This window comes from Taudactylus pleione, unplaced genomic scaffold, assembly GCF_031769625.1.
Source record: "Taudactylus pleione unplaced genomic scaffold, aTauple2 ptg001531l, whole genome shotgun sequence".
Classification (NCBI taxonomy): Eukaryota; Metazoa; Chordata; class Amphibia; order Anura; family Myobatrachidae; genus Taudactylus; species Taudactylus pleione.
The window spans coordinates 641,273-662,459 of NW_028285928.1; the positions used below are offsets into that span (position 1 = coordinate 641,273).

Consider the following 21,187-nt stretch of genomic DNA (forward strand, 5'->3'; position numbering starts at 1 on the left):
GGATAGAATGCAGGTAGGTAGCACACATTTGCAGGTAGAATAAACTTTGTATAAGGCAAGCCAAATACAAAGAGCACAGTAGCAATGTACAGGATTCAGCAGGAATACACCTAGCCTCATCTAGTAGCAGAGCTGAATGTACACAGAGTTTAAAGGACGCCTTCTGTTTATACTCACTAGCTAGCCCCTCCCATTGTTATGGCTATTTAAATTTCCCACCAATAGTCAAGAGCCTGTTTTCTTTTTTTTTTCAACTCACGATTTGTTATGGCCAATCTCACGATGTGTACGATCCGATAGATCGTGAGATCGTAAGACAGATTGGGTGTCTTTTTTCCAAAATCGTGATCACGACGGCAAGGGAGCTCCCGTGAAAGTTCATGAGGAAATTGGCCATAATATTGTATTGTGAGCACATCGGTATATGTGTGGGCACTTTAAGTGTAATAAATTTGAATGGACTTAAAATAAACATTTTTTTGAAACTCCCAAAACCAAAGGTTACAGGGTTTTGTTGTGCACAAAGTAAAGGCCATGAAATAATGGTCAGTCGAGTGTGATGTGGAAGACGTTAAGTGTTCCACACAGAATCCTGACCTCAACCCCATGGAACACCTTTGCGATGAAGTTAACACTGGCTACAACCCGAGCACCATCGGCCATTATCAGTGCTGATCATGTTTATGTGTAAAGCCAAACAAACACTAACATTCCAAGCCATCTATACCTTCCATGAAATTTGTTTATTTTTACATTTCAATCATGTTGACAAACTTAAAAGTGCCTAAAATTGATCAACATAACAAAAAAACAAAAAAAGTATCAGCTCTAACATGTATCCACCCAAAAAAATTATTCAACTGCTATATGCGTTCTGAACACATCTAGAAACAAAACAAATAGCTGTCCTGCTGCATGAAATTCCAATTAAGGCTGATAAGATTATATAGGTATATTAAAAAAAAAAAAAAAAGGAATTGGGCTTTTAACAAAGCACTTTCAAAATAAAACTAGCTGCACATAAACTTGTCTTTGGCGACCGGGAACATGCAAAAGTTTAACACATGCTCCTTTAGTGAATAAAAAGTTATATTTTCTTTACGAGAAAAAAAAAAAAAAAAGGTTAGTTCCAACAGTTGCCGTGACTACGCCAAAATATTTGAGTACATATCCAATGCACTTGAGAAAATGTAACCTCTATTTGTTTAGAACATTCCATAACCAAATACAAGTGGAGAAAAGTGTTCTGCGTGTTCTTGGTGAGGGCATCTAGTCAGTGAACTCAAACTATCTAGGGAGATGGCTATATGAAGTTAGAGATAAAACAGAACTTTATTTTTGGTACAAAACTCTGGTGCCAATCAGTGAAATTAGAACACATTTTTGGAGAGGGTATTGTAGAACACTGAGGTAATCTGGGAAAGTTAATTTATCCACTTCTGATAAGTTTTTGAATAATGGGTTAACTTTAGGCGAATATGATTTTAAAGTTTTAGTAACAAATTAAGATTACCAAGAAGTTAAATCGTTATATGATTAAGGGAAAAAAAAAGGATTTAATGATCAAGCAATTGACATCCAGCTTTGGACTCTCTATTATTAAAAAGTACAGTAGGTTTCCTTTATGAAGCTGCATCAAAATTGACGCGGAAGGCAGAGATGGAATGAAGATGAGACCAGTGGATTATTTTGAACACCTTTAGCTACCTTGTGATTTAACGCATTAGACACTTGTTGCATGTTTATAAATTGTGGTTGTGTAATATTGTTTTTTTTGTGTTTTATTTTAAACACAGCATCATTAAAATGTTCATTGTTTCCCAGCTTGTCGTCCTGGCTTTTTATCTTGTTGTCCTCCTCTGCCAGCACCAGACATTCCTCTACCTCTTCCTCCAAACACACCTAAAGTGGAGAGATTAAATACAATAAAATTCTCAAACTATACACTTTTCAGATCAGGACATATTAATATTGCAGATGCAATCAAGGGATGTAAAACAGTTTTAATTCAGTTGCAACAAACAGTACCCATTTTACATTTTATCATCAGACAAAAGACTAAAAATATATCATCTCACACACCAGTTGTTTGCATGCCAGACAATACTGCCATCTAGTGGCATTTTAGGGCAATGCCACAGTTTTAACAGTGACTAAAAATTAAATAATTCATATAGAATGCAATTTACTAAGCTTAAAAATATTTAACATACAATGATCATTAATTCCCTACTAGTTTTCTACACCACAAAAAAAATCTATGTAGTATGTACTTTGCAGAATGTCTAACGTTTAAAGTAAAAATGCCTTATGTAAAACATATGGTACTCCAATATACTGTTTAACCCAGCAAACACACCTAAATGATTGGCGATTACCATAGAAGAAAAAAAAAAAAAAAAGCCTGGCTCCCAGCTGGCAGCCCTCCTGTTCCCCTGCACACCAAGAGCAGACTTTGTGTGTTTTGTTTTAGTACCAATTATTTTCTCTCTCTACCGAACAACGCTTTGCTGGCTGGGTGGAAAGAGTAGTAAACCAGCAGTAGCATTACTAAGTGTCACTGCATAATGTTGTGTGGGCAGGGCAACATTTGTATTATGCTGGGCAATCAGATTTGTTGATTATAAATGTGCTAGATCAGGAACAAGAGAACAGTTATCTGGAAGGTACTGGTTGCTTATTTTCATGTCATTGCTAAACCAGTGACACTATTGGTCCTTACTATTGACATGTTACTAGACATTACTACCAATGGTGATTGGCATCACTACAGGTGTAATCTAAGTCATAGTACAACACATATTACACCTAATGTTTTACTAAATGACCTCAGTGAATTGGAACGCGCAGCGTCATAGGATGTCACCTTTCTAAAAGACAGTTTGTCTAATTTCTGCCCTGCTACAGCTGCTTTAGTCTGGAAAAGCTATTTTTGTTAAGTGAAAATGAAGAGGTGCAACAATAGCATAGCCATGAAGTGGTGGACTACACAAGTTCATAGAACAAGAATGGCAAGAGCTAAAGAGCATAGTACATGTAAATAGCCTGTCCTATGTTAGAAATGCTTACTACCAAGTTCCAAACTCTGGAAGAAACATCAGCACAATAATGGTTTGTCTGGAGCTTTACGGATTGGGTTTCCATGGTCAATCAGCTGCACACAAGATCACAATGTGGAATACCAAACGTTGGCTGGAGTGCTGTAAAGCACACTGACATTGGGCACTGGAGGAAAGTTTTAGAACAGATGACTCTGAAACATTAGGTGCAAAAGCACTTTTCGGAGGGTACAGTATCCTATTTAGGTGTCTCTATTGGTGCTCAAATAAGATAAGATAGCCAGGTTGAAGACCTATCCTTGCAAAAAATGCAAAAAGCAGAAATGTGCAGAGTGTGTGGGGTTTGTATGTTCTCCTGGTGTGTGCAAGGGTTTCTTTGCTCAATCAAAAACACATACTGCTAGGTTAATTGGCTTCTGACAAAATGTACCCTGGTGTATCAGTGTGATTGGGAATATAGGGCCAGATTCTGAGCAATATGCAAAGCAGATTGTTTGAATACTACTGTGATTGAGAGAGAACTGCACATGATCAGTGCTGCATATTTGCAGGTCTCCCTCAGAGAACGCTCACAGTTCCCCCAAGTCACAGCATGACTGAAATGGAGCTGCGTTTTGGGGGCGGAGCAGCAAGTGAGACCAATCTACATAATGGGTGCTTGCCACCCCCGTTTTTTTTTACTTCCAGCCTTGGCTATAGAGCTGCGAAGGGCAATACGAGTAACCTCAAAGTCATGCAGATTGCCGATTGTCTCACAGAAGATCCAATGCTGCGATGTAGTCAGCAGGGGACTATTTGCACCAGACACCACCTGCTGCATTAGCATATTAGTTCCACTTCCTTTTGGCTGTACAATACCATACAACTCTGAATCAGGCACATAGATTGTAAGCAACTAAAATATTCTCTGTAAAGTGCCGTGTAAAATGCTTGCACTATATAAATAACTTACTAAATAAATGTAGCTGCCGTTACATAATTTGTACATATGGTTCTAGGATGCTCATGAAATAACAGAAATAGATCTACATTCATCTACAAATTTGGCTGATAAATTGAAAAATGGTCTAATCTTTTGCATATTACGAAAAGTCCATCACTGCAGCTATATGGCCGTTAGGAGAAAGCCCCAAAAACCTTCTGACCTCTAACAAAGTAGTGTGCATCATGAACTAATGAGCATAAATACAACAACAAAAAAAATCTCTTTAGAAAGAGCTTCCTAAACTCGATAAAGGTGCAAATAGTTTACTTTAAGGGGCAGATTTATTAATCAATTCTTCCCTTACCCGTTTACACGTTTTTAGGGCAGAATTAAGTACCCCTTAAATGTAACTATACAGAAAGCAGGTTTGTAGCCCCCACAGCAGCTGTACCTTAGTTGTCTATGGGAACAGTGTTTACAAGGGCGCAACTTGCCTCTGTGGGCAAATGCCATCTTCAGATGGTGTTAGTGCAGTGACTGCAATGGGACTGCCCTGCCGGAAGCTGAGGTCCAGCTGCGCATTGAGGTTTTTTACGCATTGTGCATGCGCAGCTGTAAATCCGTATGTAGCACAGTAGCAGCAAAAGGATCCATAGGTGGATGTAAACTGATTGTGTATGTGATCACTTCTTCCTGATCGCTGCAACGGGCTCTTATCGGAGCCCATGTCCCGGTGATTTATATTAATACATTTAAGAGAATAAAGTATCCTTATTGCCACAACATTCTGGGGGCCACAATTTGTAATAAATATGCCCCTAAGCCTGATTGCAGTGTATATGGAGGAAATGGGGGAAGCTTGCAGCAAGAGGGGGAACTTCAAAAGGCTAAACAATTCTTCTGGCACACAACTGTGGGATCCTTGCAGCTGTCTTTGCACCCCACTGCCATGTCAAGTACTCTGAGGCTCTCCTCCATGAAACTTACAGCTAGTTTCTTTGTTGGGGAACCCTCATACACACTAGAAAATATTTTGCACAATTCGCCCGATTTCGATGCATCGGAACGACAAATAGTGTAAAATATGTGCAAATTGTGAGTGTCCACTCACAATAACTATGGCGATGCGCATACCCGCGGGTCGATCATCGTATCTTCAGATTTTGCCTACAGCAGGCAAGATCTGCCAATCTCGTACACGACGTACTGGAAATCATTAAGGACGCACGATAGATCGTTGGTCAGATTGGACACTTAAGCACCATATCGTGTCCTGGAGCTGTGGGTAGAGTTCAAGGGAAATCGCTCACAGTATCGCATCGTGAGCACATAGTCTAGTGTGTGCGCACCTTTACACGTCACTTTTCTCTACAGGTACAAACTCTTACACACAGCAGTATCAAAGCTCAGGTACATACAGCAAAGCATTTCATCTGCCTGCTAAGAATTATATTCTCTGTGCCATGCTGTATAACATTATAGGCTACCACCTGTTTGTTATGGGTTGGGTAGGGATGCTGGCGCTCAGGATCCCGGCGGTCAGTATTCCGAAGCCAGCATCACGACAGGGTTAGGAGACTGACACCTGTCTCAGTATCCTAAGCCGCCCTCCTCTCCCTTCCTCCCAGTTGCCTAAACCTAACCCTCCACCCTAGTGCCTAAACCTAACCTCCCCCTCCATGCACCTTAAACCTCCCCCCTTAGTGCCTAAACCTAACCCCGCTACTTACCTTTGGGATTCTGGCAGGTGTCAGGATTCCAGCACCATTATCTCCACGGTCGTTATTATGACCGCATCCTGTTTGTTATTAGTATCTAGAAACTGATAATAATGTGTATGTGCTCCCTGCAGAGAGAGATATATATATATATATATATATATATATATATAGATCTATATATCTATATATATCACACACAGTTTGCTCACTACTAGTTGTAATCAGTGTGCCCTTTCACCTCCTTACACTAGCTGCAGAAGATATGACTGGAGAGGGCCATATCTAGGTTTACATCTGATTCTGCAAAACCATCCGTTCCATTGACACTGGAGTCATAATAAGTCATCTTTTTTTTTTAACGATTGGTTGGGCGCTCACATTACCCCCACCCCAACTACATGATTTAAAAAATCCCATGTATAGATATGGGTAGTAGTTGCAGAATCACAAATGGGGATGTTGAAGCACCTGCATCACCCACAGAGCTGGCAGCTGTAACTGAAGATTCTGAACTTTCCCTACATGAGAAGGCTTCGTTACCCCCTTCTGTTATGTGATCAAAATGTATAAACACTCCTCTGGAGCAAGATATGCTCCACAAATAGGCATACATCCAACACAGCATTCCCACTAACGGAAAACCAATAATAAAAATATTAATTTAAAAATCAATGCCCAACAGCAGCTAACTAATTTATAATCTTGGACCAATGTCTACTCTAAAATAGTTTCACCTCAATACTAATAACTAACTTAAAACAGGATTAATAGACAGAAAGAAATACTGTAGCTAGCATACCAAGAACCACGCTGTATACCATATAGCATACTATACAACGACCAGACTCACCTCGCCCGGCTCCTCCAGCTCCTCTACCTTTCATCTGCTTCTGTTGCTGCATTCCACCACGACCTCTGCCCTTTGACATCACTTCTTCTTTCACCATATCAATAATTTCATCAGGGATGCGCAAGTATTTAATCGTACTGCCACGTATGTAGCACTCAGGCATTCTCCAAAATTTGTCACCATCCTGTTAAAAAGAAAATACGACTAATTCTAATGCAAGAGACTATGTTGAACAGTACCAAAAGAACAAGTTCAATATGATGTATTTATATTACTGCAGACACCAAGGATAATTGACAACCTAGCGCCAGACTAAACCAACCAATCATTGGTGGCATGATGAGAGCTGTATTTTAAATACACTGATAGAGCTACTTTCTGACAACAAATGAGAGGAGATTGCGAATGCACCCGATGACGTACAGATGTGTCCTCATACATCTAGCCTCCTTGCGCGTTAAACAGCCTTTCAAATCGTGCCATGCTGTGGCGTGACTCTGTAGTGCAGAGCGTCTTTTCGTGAAACTTTTTCCCCTTCAAATGCGTACGATTCGCACAGTGATGCGAATAGGATGCACAAGCCGCTTCTGCCGATTAAAAGGTGTTTGTGTGACAGCCACTAGCACTAACCTAGTATGTCGCATGCAGATGCGCCTGCAGTCACACACAGAATATAGGCATGCCAAATATTTTATTTAGAAACTGCTTGTGTCCTAATCGCATTGCTGTGCTGACACACAAAAAAATAAATTACAACCACGTGCATCATTCGCAAAGCCGCATCGGGTTTCCCTTCCTTCCAGCATCCGGGTCCTGTCTCTCCGATGGCTTAGTGGTCAAATGCGAATAAGTGTAGCTAAACAGCAGGGAGAGGTATTTGCCGGGACAGAGGTTACTCTTAAGCTCTATTCTAGTATGCAAGTTGTTACATTCCAGAAATATTGCATTGCAAATGTAATCATTAATTTAGTTAATCAAAATCAGCAAATTAAATTTAAATTTTTAAATAGGGCTTTAAGTATTAAGAATTGAAAGGATACTTCGTGCATAGGCTCAAATGGGGGAGCCATCAAAGCATTTAAAAAGTCTAACACCTTTTTTAGATTTAACTTTTTTCCAGCACAGGAAATGAATGTTTTCCACACACTATAATAAGCATATAATGATCTTCTTTCTAGACTGTAAAATAATTTTAAGGACTTCATCAGACAGATCTTTTGGCTTTAGCAGTGTCCACTAAACCTCCACACCATTAATGTCAGAATTGGCAGTTCTGTCTAAAGAACTGGTCCCTGGAACAATAATTGACATAAGCCAGGGTTCCTCTCCTTGGCCATGCTGGTAGCAATGCCACTACCTTATCCCCAATTTTTCTTAGGTTGCGAGCTTACTAAATAGGCAAAAGACAGAGCCTGAGCTTCCACGGCAGAGAAGGAGCATCTGCTCCTTGGGACCTCAGAAGTTTGTAGAGCGACAAGATGTGATGTAACTGATCATTCTTTTTCATGGACATCAGAATTTCTTTACTTTGAGCGGAAACACTTCTAGGTTTAGTTCCCACTCCCATGGGAGAAAAATCTTTTGACTGAGAAAATCTGCCAGAAAATTCTCCTTTTGAGGCATGCAAAGCTGACAGGTAACAGGAATTCTTCTCTCCCATAGACAATTTTGCAATTTCACCCATCACGGACTTGCGCCTGAAACCACCTAGAAGATTCAGGTTTTTGTCTTAACACACCTTTAAGTAGTTTCCCTTTAATCCATACTCCTTGTGCTACATGGTGAGAGGATCATGCGCTCCCAATATGGTAATAGCAGCTGTCTATTAAAGTGGTCAAAAAACTTACCAAATTGGAGATACAGAATATAAAATAGAAGCACTTGACGTGCAAATTCTAATAATAAATCTAAAATACGTGTTAATGTAAAGTGGAAGTACCTATCAATATTATAGGTATACAATGTAAATAGCTCTTTCTGTGAATGAATGAAATGTCAAATTATGGATTTTCCCATGTCTGCCCTGGCAATGGGAGTGAGGTGAGGCTTCTTGTAAACTGACTACCTTTTCCTGTGTGAATCTGGGAAGCTGTGCATATCTGGATTCTGCATTGACTGTAACATTGACAACACCTGGATCTTTATGCACCTTTCTTCTGAGAGTGCCACTGCATCCCACAAGGTGTTTATCTGAAACCCCAGAAAAGTGATTTGCAATTACAAAGTTAACCAACTCTTCTCCCAATTGATTAGCCATCCATGACCTTGAAGAAATATTGTATAGACCAGAGTAAATCAAGTCATTCTGTTTTGATTCACCTGCCACCAGCAGGTCATCGAGGTATGGCCATATTTAGTTTGTGTTTTCTTAATTGCGCAAGAAGCATGATCAAGACCTTTGTAAAAGTTCTCTGTGAAGTCAACAGAACGAAACGGGAGTTAAGTAAATTGATAATGGTTGCCCAGGATTCAGAACCTGAGATAGGTCGGATGTCTCTGGCAATTGGAGGTCTGACTTACTGTTTGAACTGGAAACACCCTGCCTTACTAGAACAATCTTCAAATAGGAGATCCCGTTCTGCACCTTGCTCCGATTTATCTTTAAAACACATTCAAGACTATGAATCCTAAACAGACTTTCAACCAGCTCTGAATTAAAAGATCTTGTGTTTGCACATATTTTACCAGTCTTCACTAGACAAATCAAAAGTGGCTTAGAAGAAAATTTTAATGTTGTGGATGCTGCAGGTATGAAAGAATGGAATTTCTGGGTTCCAGGAATTGTTACTGTGTTTTTGAACTGGTCATCCAGCTATATTGCTGTCTCAATATGTTCTTCTTCTGTTGAAAGTAAAATGCATTCCTGTAATTCGGGGAATGGGAACCTCCGGCCCGCGGGCTGTATATAGCCCACAAGGTGATATCAACCAGCCCGGCTGGCTGTGGCTCTGTCCCCCCTCAGCGACAGCAGCAGAGTCAGCGCAGCGACGAGCAGGGCTCTCTCCTCATCAGCGGTAGGGGGTGTGTCAAGGCTGTCAGCGGGATGGTTAGTGCAGGGCTCTCAGCGGCAGCAGGCGGGTCAGGGCTCAACGGCAGCAAGGGTGTGACAGGGCTGTCATCGGGATGGTTAGTGCGGTGCTCTCAGCGGCAGCAGGGGGGGTGCCATGGCCATCATTGGGCTGGTTAGTGCAGGGGCGTGCAGGACTCTCACCCCATCAGCACAGACAGGCCGGGGCGGCAGCACAGCAGCGGGGGTGTACAGTCAGTGCTGTCATCAGGCTGGCTAGGACTGAAAGGACCCCAGGGCTGCCTTATCAATCTGCCTGTCACATCCGTAGGGACTGCAGACAGCCTCCCTCTCCTTTCTTGGCTTCTGGAACCCACAAAGAAGTACTGTAAGTGTGATGGTGGCCCATACCAGCTAACCAAAGAGAAGTAGTTCCAGCCATCGCATTAAAGGTGAGTTAATAAAAATTAGCCTGCTATATTTGGTTAAAATTTGTAAGTTGATAATTTTGTATGGCCCCCTAGATTATTTTCTAAAAATCCAAATGGCCCTTGGCAGAAAAAAAAAAAAGGTTCCCCACCCCAGCTGTAATGTTTCCCTCTGCCCAGTCAAAACATTATTGTTGTGTAAGAATCTGACCATCATATGGACGTTGCCACCATTCAGAGCAGCAGCAGCAGCAGCAAATGGTAACGATCTGTAGTAAGCTCTTAAAATGTGAAGAGACAAAATTAACAAAAAAGTTTTACATATTTTAGTATTAACATACTGTGTCATTGTACATAATATACAGCAAAGGGATTGTTTAAAGGAGCTAAGTAACAGGCCTAGATAGCTTTCATTTTCATAATTTTAACAAACAGTCCAAAGTGAAACCTCTTGTAGCAGATGATGCCAAAATAAAAAAACTTTGGGGATTTATTAACAGTAAGAACAATTTGAGATTTTGGTTATCATTTTTAAAAATTTTGGCTTTTGGAGAAAATCAAAATTCTTATTTCATTATTATTGAAACATACTTCGGTGTTATACATCATATGAAACCCATAAAAGAGGTTTAAAATGAGACCATGTCTAACTCTCAAGCTCAATCAGGTGAGCTGCAAAGTCAATTTAAACATTTTTTAATAGTTAATTTGCAGAAATTGCAGCTTTAAAAAAGGCATACAACTTCAAATCAGTGTACATAGCCTAAGATTTTGAAGTTATCAACTAAATGACCATTTCAGATTGCAATGAAATTTGGTATGTTTCAAACTCTGTGTTGATTTGGTGTGGAATAATCCATGAAAGCTTTTCCATATTTGTTCATCCCCTTTACAAAGATCAGAAGTTTGATGTGTAAAGAGGGCAGAATAATTTTGCTTCAATCAGAGGACTGATGGACAGTTTTTTCCATGGCCTACACTTACTCAGCATTCCTGTATTCAGGAATGTCAATCTTATTCTCTAGACACCAAAATACCCCTACATTATCATAAATTAACTATATGTGGAAACTGAGAGCTAACAGTTTTAAATGTCTTATTCGCTCTTCTCATGCTGAAATCAATTAGAAGTAACTATTTTCAAGTTGGAAACATTTTCACTAGTGCACAGTGTACTTCATACAACCGCCCTGCAGTTCAAGCAACAACTCAGCACAGATTTGCCAGCAAAATAGATTATAGTTGATGGCATTTATTAAGATTGACAAGGAATTGTACATTTATTTTGGATCACTACCGAATGAGCCAATGGTACCAACGATTTGGTGTTCCAATTATGCAATAACACGACAAACTTAGTTCAGAAGAATCCGTGCTCAATCTCCATTCTTCAGGGTTATGCTGAAACCCTTGTGCAACCATCACTCTTTTTAAACCTTTGCAGTTTAAAAGGGATACTTGCATTTATTAGTAACCTCAAGGAGAACTGTGTTCGACGTGAGCTGTGCTTTCAATTCAAGAAGTGTCCAACTGAACAGTTAAAAAAAAAAAAAAAAAGAACCCATTTGAACAAACATTGAACACCTTCTAAGAGCAGGTACTTTCTAAATCAAAATTTAAATTTGTTAATGTACTATTCTATAAAATTTTTCCTTTTATTCTAAATCACCATGTACCAAAATGTATTTTCTTATTTCATTCCATGATATCTTCTCTAAAGCTATGGCATTCTTCACTCTCCCTGCAGTTCATTCCGCTGTACACATTGCAGCATCAATAATCTACTCCCCTCTTGTGAACACACATGCTTTTTACTTATCTATATACATTGACAATAACACCCTTAGCCTGTCGCCATAACAAAAACTTTCATACACCTCCCACAACTATATTTATATCGCTCTCCTACTTCTCATGCCTCCAAACTGCGCTCTCTAACCTCCTCTCCCAATTAACTGACTCCTCTACTCAACAGGAGCGCCACTGCCTTGATTTTGTATTCAGACTATGCTCAGTGTCTAAATTCACTAATGCTCCTTTCCGTCTCTCAGATCACCTTATAACCTGCTCACTCTCCTCTATTAAGTCAACCACAATGTCAATCAAATCAACCAAGCCTCCTCAAACATGCAGAAATATAACTGCTATTAATTTTCAACAACTACTCTTATTGATCACTTCTCCGGAGACCGCTGTATCACACCTGAACCAGACCCTACAAACAGCCCTCAAACTGGCTCCAGCTACCCAACACACTCCATGTAGACTTAGACATCAACCGTGACATTCTAAATTAACAAGACACCTAGAAAAACTCACAAAGTAGAATGTCAGTTACGTAAATCTCGCACTTCAAGGTGACTTCCTCACATATAAGACTCTCTACCACACTTATTGTAATGCTCTGGACACTGCCAAACAAACATATTTCCAATCTCTCATCGCTGTCCAAGCCTCTAACCCAAAACAACTTTTTTAATACATTTAAATCACTTCTTACCCCTACCTCATCCAACCCACCTGCTACTATCAGTGCACAAGATCTTGCTTCCTATTTCAAGGACAAGATAGATAAAATCCAAAATGAAATGGGCTCTTCCTCAGCTAGTGACCTTCTCAATTCCCTACCTAACCCGCTGGCACATTCTCTTCATTTGACCCCACAAATAAAAGATGAAGTATCTACACTCTGCTCATCCTTCCACTCTACTACCTCTCCTCTTGATCATATACTCCCACAAATCAGAAAATATCCATCTCCTGTGCTAATTCCACCCTTAACTAAAATCTGTAATCTCTCGGTCTCCTGGTATCTTTCCATCACTGTTCAAGCATGCGGTGACTACTCACATTTTGAAAAAAAAAAATCTGATACTAACTCGCTCTCAAATTACCGTCCCAGCTCCCATGCCCCTCCAAAATACTGGAGAGGCTTGCCTACACTCATCTCACACACTTTAACTCGCACAACTTATTGGACCCACTTCAGTCAGGCTTTTGTTCCCAACACTCCAGAGACAGCACTGACTAAAATAGTGCATGATCTGGTCACTACTAAGTTTAAGGGCCATTACTCACTTCTTAATGTGCATATCCACTACGTGATATTAATGGACGACTGAACGATATCATTATCGTTTAGTCGTCCATTAATCGTGCACTGATCGGGAAGTAAAATGGCGGCAACGACCAGCGATGAGAGTTCACGCTGGTTGTTGCCGGCATCGCCTGAACATGCTGGTCAACCTGAAGATATCGTCAGGTTGACCATGTTCTGGGATGAGGTAGGGTGCCTGCACTGTGTAGTTTAATGAACGACTGAATGAGAACTATATTGTTAAGTCTTTCAGTGTCGGGTAGTGGATACCCACCTCAATTCTTCTAGATCTTTCTGCTGCCTTTGACATGGTTGACCACTCTTCTCATACAAACACTAAAATCCCTTGGCCCTTCAGAACACAGCCCTTTCATGGTTCTCATCCTACCTATCTAATCGCTCTTTCACTGTTCGCTTTTCTGATTCTGCCTCCTCTGCACTTGCTCTATCAGTTGGAGAACTGTAAGGCTCAGTCCTATGTCCTCTGCTTTTCTCAATCTATACCACCTCTCTCTGCAAAATAATCAGCTGTTTTGGTTTTCAGTATCATCTGTACACGGACAATACTCAAATCTACCTATCCTGCCCAGATTTTTCACCATCTGTACTGGTTCGTGTCACCGAATGTCTTTCAACTCGACAATCAACCCTACCCCACAAGCCCGCTGCCTAGTTGCCATCCTTGACTCTGAACTTTACTTTGTTCCCCACATTCAATCTGTCTCAAAGTCATTGTACATGCATGTGAAAAACATATCCAAATTTCAACCACGTTACACAATACGCTGCAAAAACTAATCCATGCAATCATTTCCTGCATTGACTATTGCAATAGTCTCCTTACTGGTCTTCCCAAAAACAGACTCTTGCCACTACAATCCATTTTGAATGCAGCTGCGAGGCTGATCTTCCTCGCCAAACATTCGTTGTTTGCTGACCCGCTCTGTTAATCTCTCTACTGGTTACCGATCTTAAACAGGATTCAATCTAAAATACTTTCACTTACACATAAAGCTATTAACCAAACCACACCAGCATACATGTCTTCACTTATCTCAACACATCTCCCAAACAAACAACCGTCACTCATCCACACGCATTACTTGCTCCCATTCATGGTTACAGAATTATATTCGGGCTGTCGAATGCCCTCCCACGCACAATAAGACTTTCCGCTAGTCTCCAAACATTCAAGTATTCCCTGAAAACTTACCTCTTCAGACAAGCTGATCAGATTTCAGAACCACTCACAGCCTTCATAGCTTCCTTATCTAAATTACATCCCTACTTATAGTCCACACATAACCTCATATGCTAAGTCTAGGCCAACTTTCCTGTGTGACTGGATCACAAAAAAACTCACCAATAACCTCTGCAACCAGACTTGACCAATTTGTAATATGTAGCTTCTATCCTTGTATATCAATAGCTATTTCCATATAAATTTAGATAGAGTCTCTCTCTCTCATATATATCACCACAAGTGCTCGCAGCACCTTGCAAAGTACATAAACAAATAGGTGACCAGTGACTTACAGTACAATACAATGCAGGACAAGGACATAGACAAGGATAATATACATTGCTACACTAATGACTAGAACACCCACATAAGCAGCAGAGCATAAGCAACCAAGTGTTAGGTGCCTTAGTGGGGAGTAAGAAGTAGATGAAAGTAAAGTAGGGAGAAGCACAAGAGAGTAGAGGGCCCTGCTTGTAAGAGCTTACATTCTCAAAAGCTTGCGAGCAGGGCCATCTTACCTTTAGGTCTGTCTGTTACTACCCAGTTTTGCTCTATTAAAGTTGTTTCCAATTGTAAAGCACAATGGAATATGTTGCGCTATACTGTATAAGAAACGGTTGTGACTTTAGCAAGTAAATTCCATTGAAGCAACCTTTATCCTAATATTTTGGCTTGATTTGAAACTTTAAAAACCCTAAGTCAACTTTGCTCAATTATTCTACTAGAATGGAATGGTGAATTCCACCCAGTTAAGCCGGGTACACATTAGTCAATGTCTAGTGTGTACCTGGCTTAACGATGTTTAGCGTGTACTGACCTAGTGACAGGGTCCCGGCTTCAGCAAGAGCATTTGCCGATGCCGGCAGCGATGAAGCGGGCCATGCTGCATGGCCAACGCTGACTATCGTTTGTCTGACGATGTCACTGACCGTGCACGGGAGCGCTCATAGCCAGTGACAGTGAGTACACGCTGGATGACTTAAATTTGTCGTAACAAATGTTCGTAATCTGCAAATTTGTTTAAAATGTCATCTAGTGTGTACCCAGCTTTAGATGGAGAACCAGAAATAGGGAGTTCAAGTGTATGTTAACTTTACTTTTCTTTGAAAATCTCAGTTTTTGTTAGAAAGAAATAATCTTGTAAGGGATATATTAAATTACCTGCAGTGTTCACTGTGCGGGTAAAGCACGGGGTTTAACACCTGCAGCTATTCAAAGATTCTATGGGTTTCTCCGCACGCCAATTCCCAGAGGGCACATTTAATGCAGATTTTTCTTTGCAGCTCCTACCCCCAACTGACTGGTTGGTTCTTGTCAGACCATTGGAACTGTAAAAGCCATATTAGTCGTCTTCATTAATTTCATCAGATTTACAGATGTGTCCACATACATCTTACTTTCTTATGCGTTAAACAGCCCGTCTAGTCACGCCATGCCGTAACTCTGTAGCGCAGAGCATCTTTTCATGCAACTCGTTACCTTCAAATGCATCTTATTCACAAAACAAATAAGATGCAAAATGCTACGTTACAGTGTCGAAGCCAATGACACCAACATAGCATTTTGCATGCATATTCTCCCGCAGTCGTACACAGAATACAGGCATGCCGCATATTTTAATCCGCAGAAGCTGCTTGTGTCCTATTTGCATTGCTTTTCGAATAAGACGCACAAAGAGACACTCGGCGCCAACGAGTTGGACGGCAATCATATGTCATGTTTAACGTGATTTGTAGCGCACGGAGGGAAGATTTATGTACACATTCCTCACTTAACGATCGGACATTAAATGAATTAGTGGTTAAGCGAGTACATTATAAATTGAGGCTGGTAAGAAAGTTAGAGATAGCAGGTGACTTGAAGCTGGCACGTTCAACCATTTCAACAATTTTGAAGGATAAAGAGTGAAAGAGGCAGTGAATGCATCTACAGGATATACTGTACTGTATACGCATACATATATGCTGTACTGTACTAGTACAGTGGATGTAATACAGTACAGTATATATGCACAGCAATTTTTTCTGTACTGTATTATGAAAAGGAAATTGCTTTACTTTCCAAAACTTGTTTGACTTAGTATAAACGGTTACAAACTGTTTCTTTACAAAAAAAACAAAAAAAAAAAAAACACTACTTTCTAGCCAATAAATCATTCTATAGCTCTCCCTCGACATATTTTACTAATTCTTCAATATATTCCACTTCAAGATCTAAATTACGCACGTTAGCAAGTTGCTCAGTTGTTTGACTTAAGTCATAGACCTGTTCGTCTACGTCAAACATTTCAACATTCACAAAACAGGCATTTTTTCCAAATGCCTTGCATACAATTCTCTGTCACTCCCTTCCAAGCAGATTCTATGTTTTTTGTAAAATGTTGTACAATTTCCAAAAATCATGAAAGGTTACTTCATTTTCTGTTGCTGAGAAAATCCTTTGAAAAAGTTGTGCGCAAATAGTGCGATTTGAACGTAGCTATAACCCCCTGGTCCATTGGCTGTAGGATAACAGTGGTGATTTCCGACAGATACACTACCTTTACATCTGGGTTAACATCATCAAGATGCTGGGGGACAGTGGCAGGTGGTGAGTTTGACTTGGGCGGTACACCTGTCAAACCGTTACGCAGGTGTCCTAAGGCGAGCTCAGGGAGGACAGAAACCTCCTGTGGAGCAGAAGGGCAATTATCAAGCAGATGGATAATTTTAAAGTGAATGCCCTTTTCCAGACAATAACGCTTGACCGGGGGTATGATGTAGTTGATGAACCATTCCTCAAATAAAGCTCGATTCATCCATGCCTTGTTATTTGCATGATCGTTAACGGGTAGCATGTGCTTACTGACCTGCTTCAATACACGTGGGTTTTAGGAGCGATAGATGAGCAAAGGCTTTTAAAACTTAAACCCAGTGACATTTCCACCAAACAACGTGACCCTGTCTTTAAAAGCCTCGAAACCGGGCATTGTTTTAGCTTCTGTGTGTATGTAGGACCTTTCAGCCATTTTCTTCCAAAAAAAGTCCAGTTTCATCCACATTGAACATTAGTCCCGGAAGGTAGCTCCCTTTCTTGATGATTTCATCAAATTGGTCAACAAATTTTGTCATCGCTTGTTGCCTCACCACAGATATTGCAGTTATGCAGGTTGAACTATACCCTTGAAACCATTGCCGTAAAGGCTTCCATAGATTCACCCCTTCACAAGTTTTCAAAGTTTCATAGATACTGCGTGCCTTGGCTAGAATTGAAAGGCTCAGTGGCATTCTATTTTGCATTTGGTCGTCAAACCAGATCGCCAGTGATTTTTCCCATTTCATGAATGAGGGCCTTTCCGCTGCAAAGTTATTATAGCTTTAAATCCTGTGGACTTCCTTTTCTTTGCGCTCCTTCTGTCCGACAAACGCCACCTGTCGCTAAAGAGTCTGGGCGTGTCGTAACGCCAAGATGGTCTCTAAAAAGTCTGCGTGGATCGTAAGTCTGAGGCGGACGGTAACGCGCGGGCAGTAAACAGGTAGGATTTTAAGTGAGGAATGTCTGTACACATGTTCCTCACTTAACCTACTCGTTTAACAACCGCTCAGGCTTATGATCAGTTCTCCGACCAGCTGGAACCAATAGTACGATGACTAAAATGTTACTCTGAAGGTCTTTTATATATAGAACTTTAATTGTACAGTATGTAAAAGTTATGCAAAGTAAAACAGTTACAATATCAAGTTTGAGTTTCCTTTAGACCTTTTCTTTATTCAGAATAAATAAAATCTATTACCTGTATTAAATATATATGGCTCCTCGTTTAGTGACCAATTTGTTTAACGACCTAGTCGTAGGAATGGAACTGGGTTGTTAAGTGAGAAGCATCTGTATATAGCACATTTTACAGCATATATGTGGTGCCCAACCTTTATCTTCAGCACCCACATGGTAGGAGAAATAAGCATAAACAGCTTGCATTAACTTCGGTGTGCCTTATCGACATGGTGACTTCACTGTAAATTAGCCAAATATATAGTACAACTATTTGGTGAATTTATACATGTGCGACATTATTGCTGCATTTTAAAATATTTCACAAAAACACAGCACTCAAACTAGACAGCATGCCACTGCAATTTATAAGCCAAAACTATAACCTAACACAGGGCTTGACAAATATTTCTAAAATCTAGGAGCCAGGATGAAAGTGTAGGAGCCAGATCCAGGCAACCAATCCCCAAGGCCACACCACTAACGGGGTACCCCAGGTAAACCACCCTCCCACAGCCACATTACTGAGCAGCTAGCCCCCCTCTCCAGGCAACCAACTCCCAGAAACACCACCCCGGGCAAGCAAAGCAACCGCCAGCAGTGGCCGAACTAGAGTGGTGGGCCCAGGTGCAAGAATATGCTTTGGGCACCCCTATGCAGTGCCCCCAGTAGTGGTCCGCTCTGCATTGCCCCCAGTAGTAGTCCCCCCTATACAATGCCCCCAGTAGTAATACCCCCTATACAGTGCCCCTAGAAGCGCACCCCCCTATACAGTGCCCCAGTAGTGGTCCCCCTATGTAGTGCCCATTTAATCAGTGACCCCAGTAGTAGTCCCCATATACAGTGCCCCCCCAGTAGTAGTCCTCCTATGCAGTGACCCCAGTAGTAGTCCCCACTATGCATTGCCCCTAGTAGCGGCCCCATCCTGTACAGTGCCCCAATATCAGCCCCGCCATACAGTGTACCCAGTAGCGGCCACCCCCTCTGCATTGCCCCCTGTAGCAGCCTCCCCCTTCATGCAGTGTCCCTTACACACAAAAAAAACCATAACTACTTTATCATTCACTGCCGGCTCCCACTCCCCCACAGGCATCCCGCGGTCCTCACCTCAGGAATCAGGATGATGATCGATGACTGTCTTCACAGTCTCACACTGTGACACAGCCAGGAGCAGCCGTGCCCAGTCCTGTATCACCAACCGCCGGCTCCCATGCCCTCGCAGGCCGCCCGTGGTCCTCAGCACTTTGTCACACAGTGACACAGAAAGGAGGAGAAGCCGCTGCCCAGCCAGCCCTGTATCACCGCGTCGGCTCCCACGCGCCCGCTGCCCGACTCCAGTCACTGGCGCAGGTACAGCTGCTACAGCAGTCAGCGGGGCTGCCCCTCTCCCCTCACGTCTTTGACGCCGGCGCTGCCCTTGTTCAGCGCCACCGCAGGGACAGTAGATACGCCACTGGGAGGCAGGGGGTTGCTGAAAATCTGGTCGCCAGGCAGCCAAATCTGGTCGCCATGGCGACCTGGCCCCCGGGTTTTGTCGAGCCCTGACCTAAAATAAACACTTCTATTGTATTTGGTTCAAATGTAGGCAAACTTTTTTGCTAAATACCCTCCAGACAGCCACTTCACATAGATTGGGGTGGATCAGACAAATAAAATCCTTAGTATGCTAGGCACTTCAACAATACATATTGTTTACGATCGCTATCTCTCCACATGTAAACTGGAAAGATAGTGACCATTTTTATGTTAACTCAACATAGCTCGATTCCAGAAGGCATCGTAAATATTTAAGCTTTTTCGACCATTTAAGATTTTTGCTTGTATCTAAAAACAATGTGATCGGATAGAACATTTTTAGGGTCATATCCTGAATTAGAAAACCGTTTTCATCCATGTTGCCTAAACCTTGTTGACTAGAGTAATTGTAATGCTGGCCATACACTAAACTATCCAATTAATTAGGTCTGAAAGATTTGCCAATTTTCTTTGCACTTGCCTCTACAGAGTGCTCCTCACTATAAACAAGTCTAACCCATGAAGTTCTATTCCGGTCACGTCAAGGGACATCAAACTCCTCAAGACAGTACACTAATATACAAACCCCACATAAGAACTACAGAATGAGCATTGTGCATTGATGTTACTAAATAATATAAGAGCCTTTGGTTCTGTTGAGTGGGTATCCCTCTGAGAGGTTATTAACATATTAGGATTTGCCTAAAATGACCCATGAAGGAATTGCCAATTTGGGTAAGCAAGACTGCATCTACCCCTTGATTAAAAGAAATAGTATAAATTTGGCAGACATGCTGCTCAATCTTGAAAATGTAGGTGCTTCACTTCACAACCTTATTCCCGCTATGCTGTTTAAGCAGGGCGCCGCGCCCTGCCCTATTTCTGAAGGGTAAAAAACATCCTGCCCTACGGTGTGGAGCCCCGCTGAAACTGCCTGCAGGTGCCGTCCCCACCCGTGGGTCTCAGTGTCCCGCGGGTGGGGAAAACTGCAGTGTAGCGGTCACAGCCGTTGATTAGATGCCAGGCGCATGCGTCCGGCATCCATTCACACTGACAGCAGGGTTTAGGGTCAGCCCGGCATGTCCTTAAGGCCTGGGCACGTCCCCCAAGAGTGGTGACTTAAAGGCACGCCCTTTTTTCTTGGCCATGCCCCCTTTTCAGGCACGCGCAGATGTGCCCTCTCTCTTCCTAGTAAATATGTAAGCAAATGATTAGTGGAGCCGGATTGCGACCTGCCGTGCTGTCCAATACAGTCACTCACCGCCGGTGTCCAACCACTCTGGTGTATTAAAGGGGCAAATGGAGCTGGCTTGCGACCTGCCAGATGACGCTCCCATGTAAATATATCCCGATACCTCCAGTATACACTTTCGTTAGTCTCCAGATATTGTGATATAGTGTGGTGAGAGGGGGCCGGCGGAGCTGGCTTGTGACCTGTCAAATATAGCTCCAATGCGGTTAAGACCCCCCTGGTCTCATGAATGCTGGGTCTCTATTGAGCGGGTGAGTGACTGTATTGGAGCGCACGGCAGGTCGCAAGCCGGCTCCACTAATCATTTGCTTACATATTTACTAGCAAAGACTGCTTTCTG

At 41.7% G+C, this 21,187-nt stretch overlaps 1 protein-coding gene across 1 annotated transcript in view; it reads right to left on the reverse strand.

Annotated features, from left to right (window-relative positions):
• Positions 1-955: 955 nt before the first annotated feature.
• The window catches only part of LSM4 (LSM4 homolog, U6 small nuclear RNA and mRNA degradation associated), a 61,434-nt gene continuing 41,202 nt past the window's right edge, over positions 956-21,187 (reverse strand). The window contains exons 4-5 of the mRNA XM_088463965.1: positions 6,556-6,739; positions 956-1,902 (exon numbers count right to left, since the gene is read on the reverse strand). Of these exons, the coding sequence (XP_088320091.1) occupies positions 1,811-1,902; positions 6,556-6,739 (276 nt within the window). The 3' untranslated portion in view covers positions 956-1,810. The remainder of the gene's footprint in view (positions 1,903-6,555; positions 6,740-21,187) is intronic.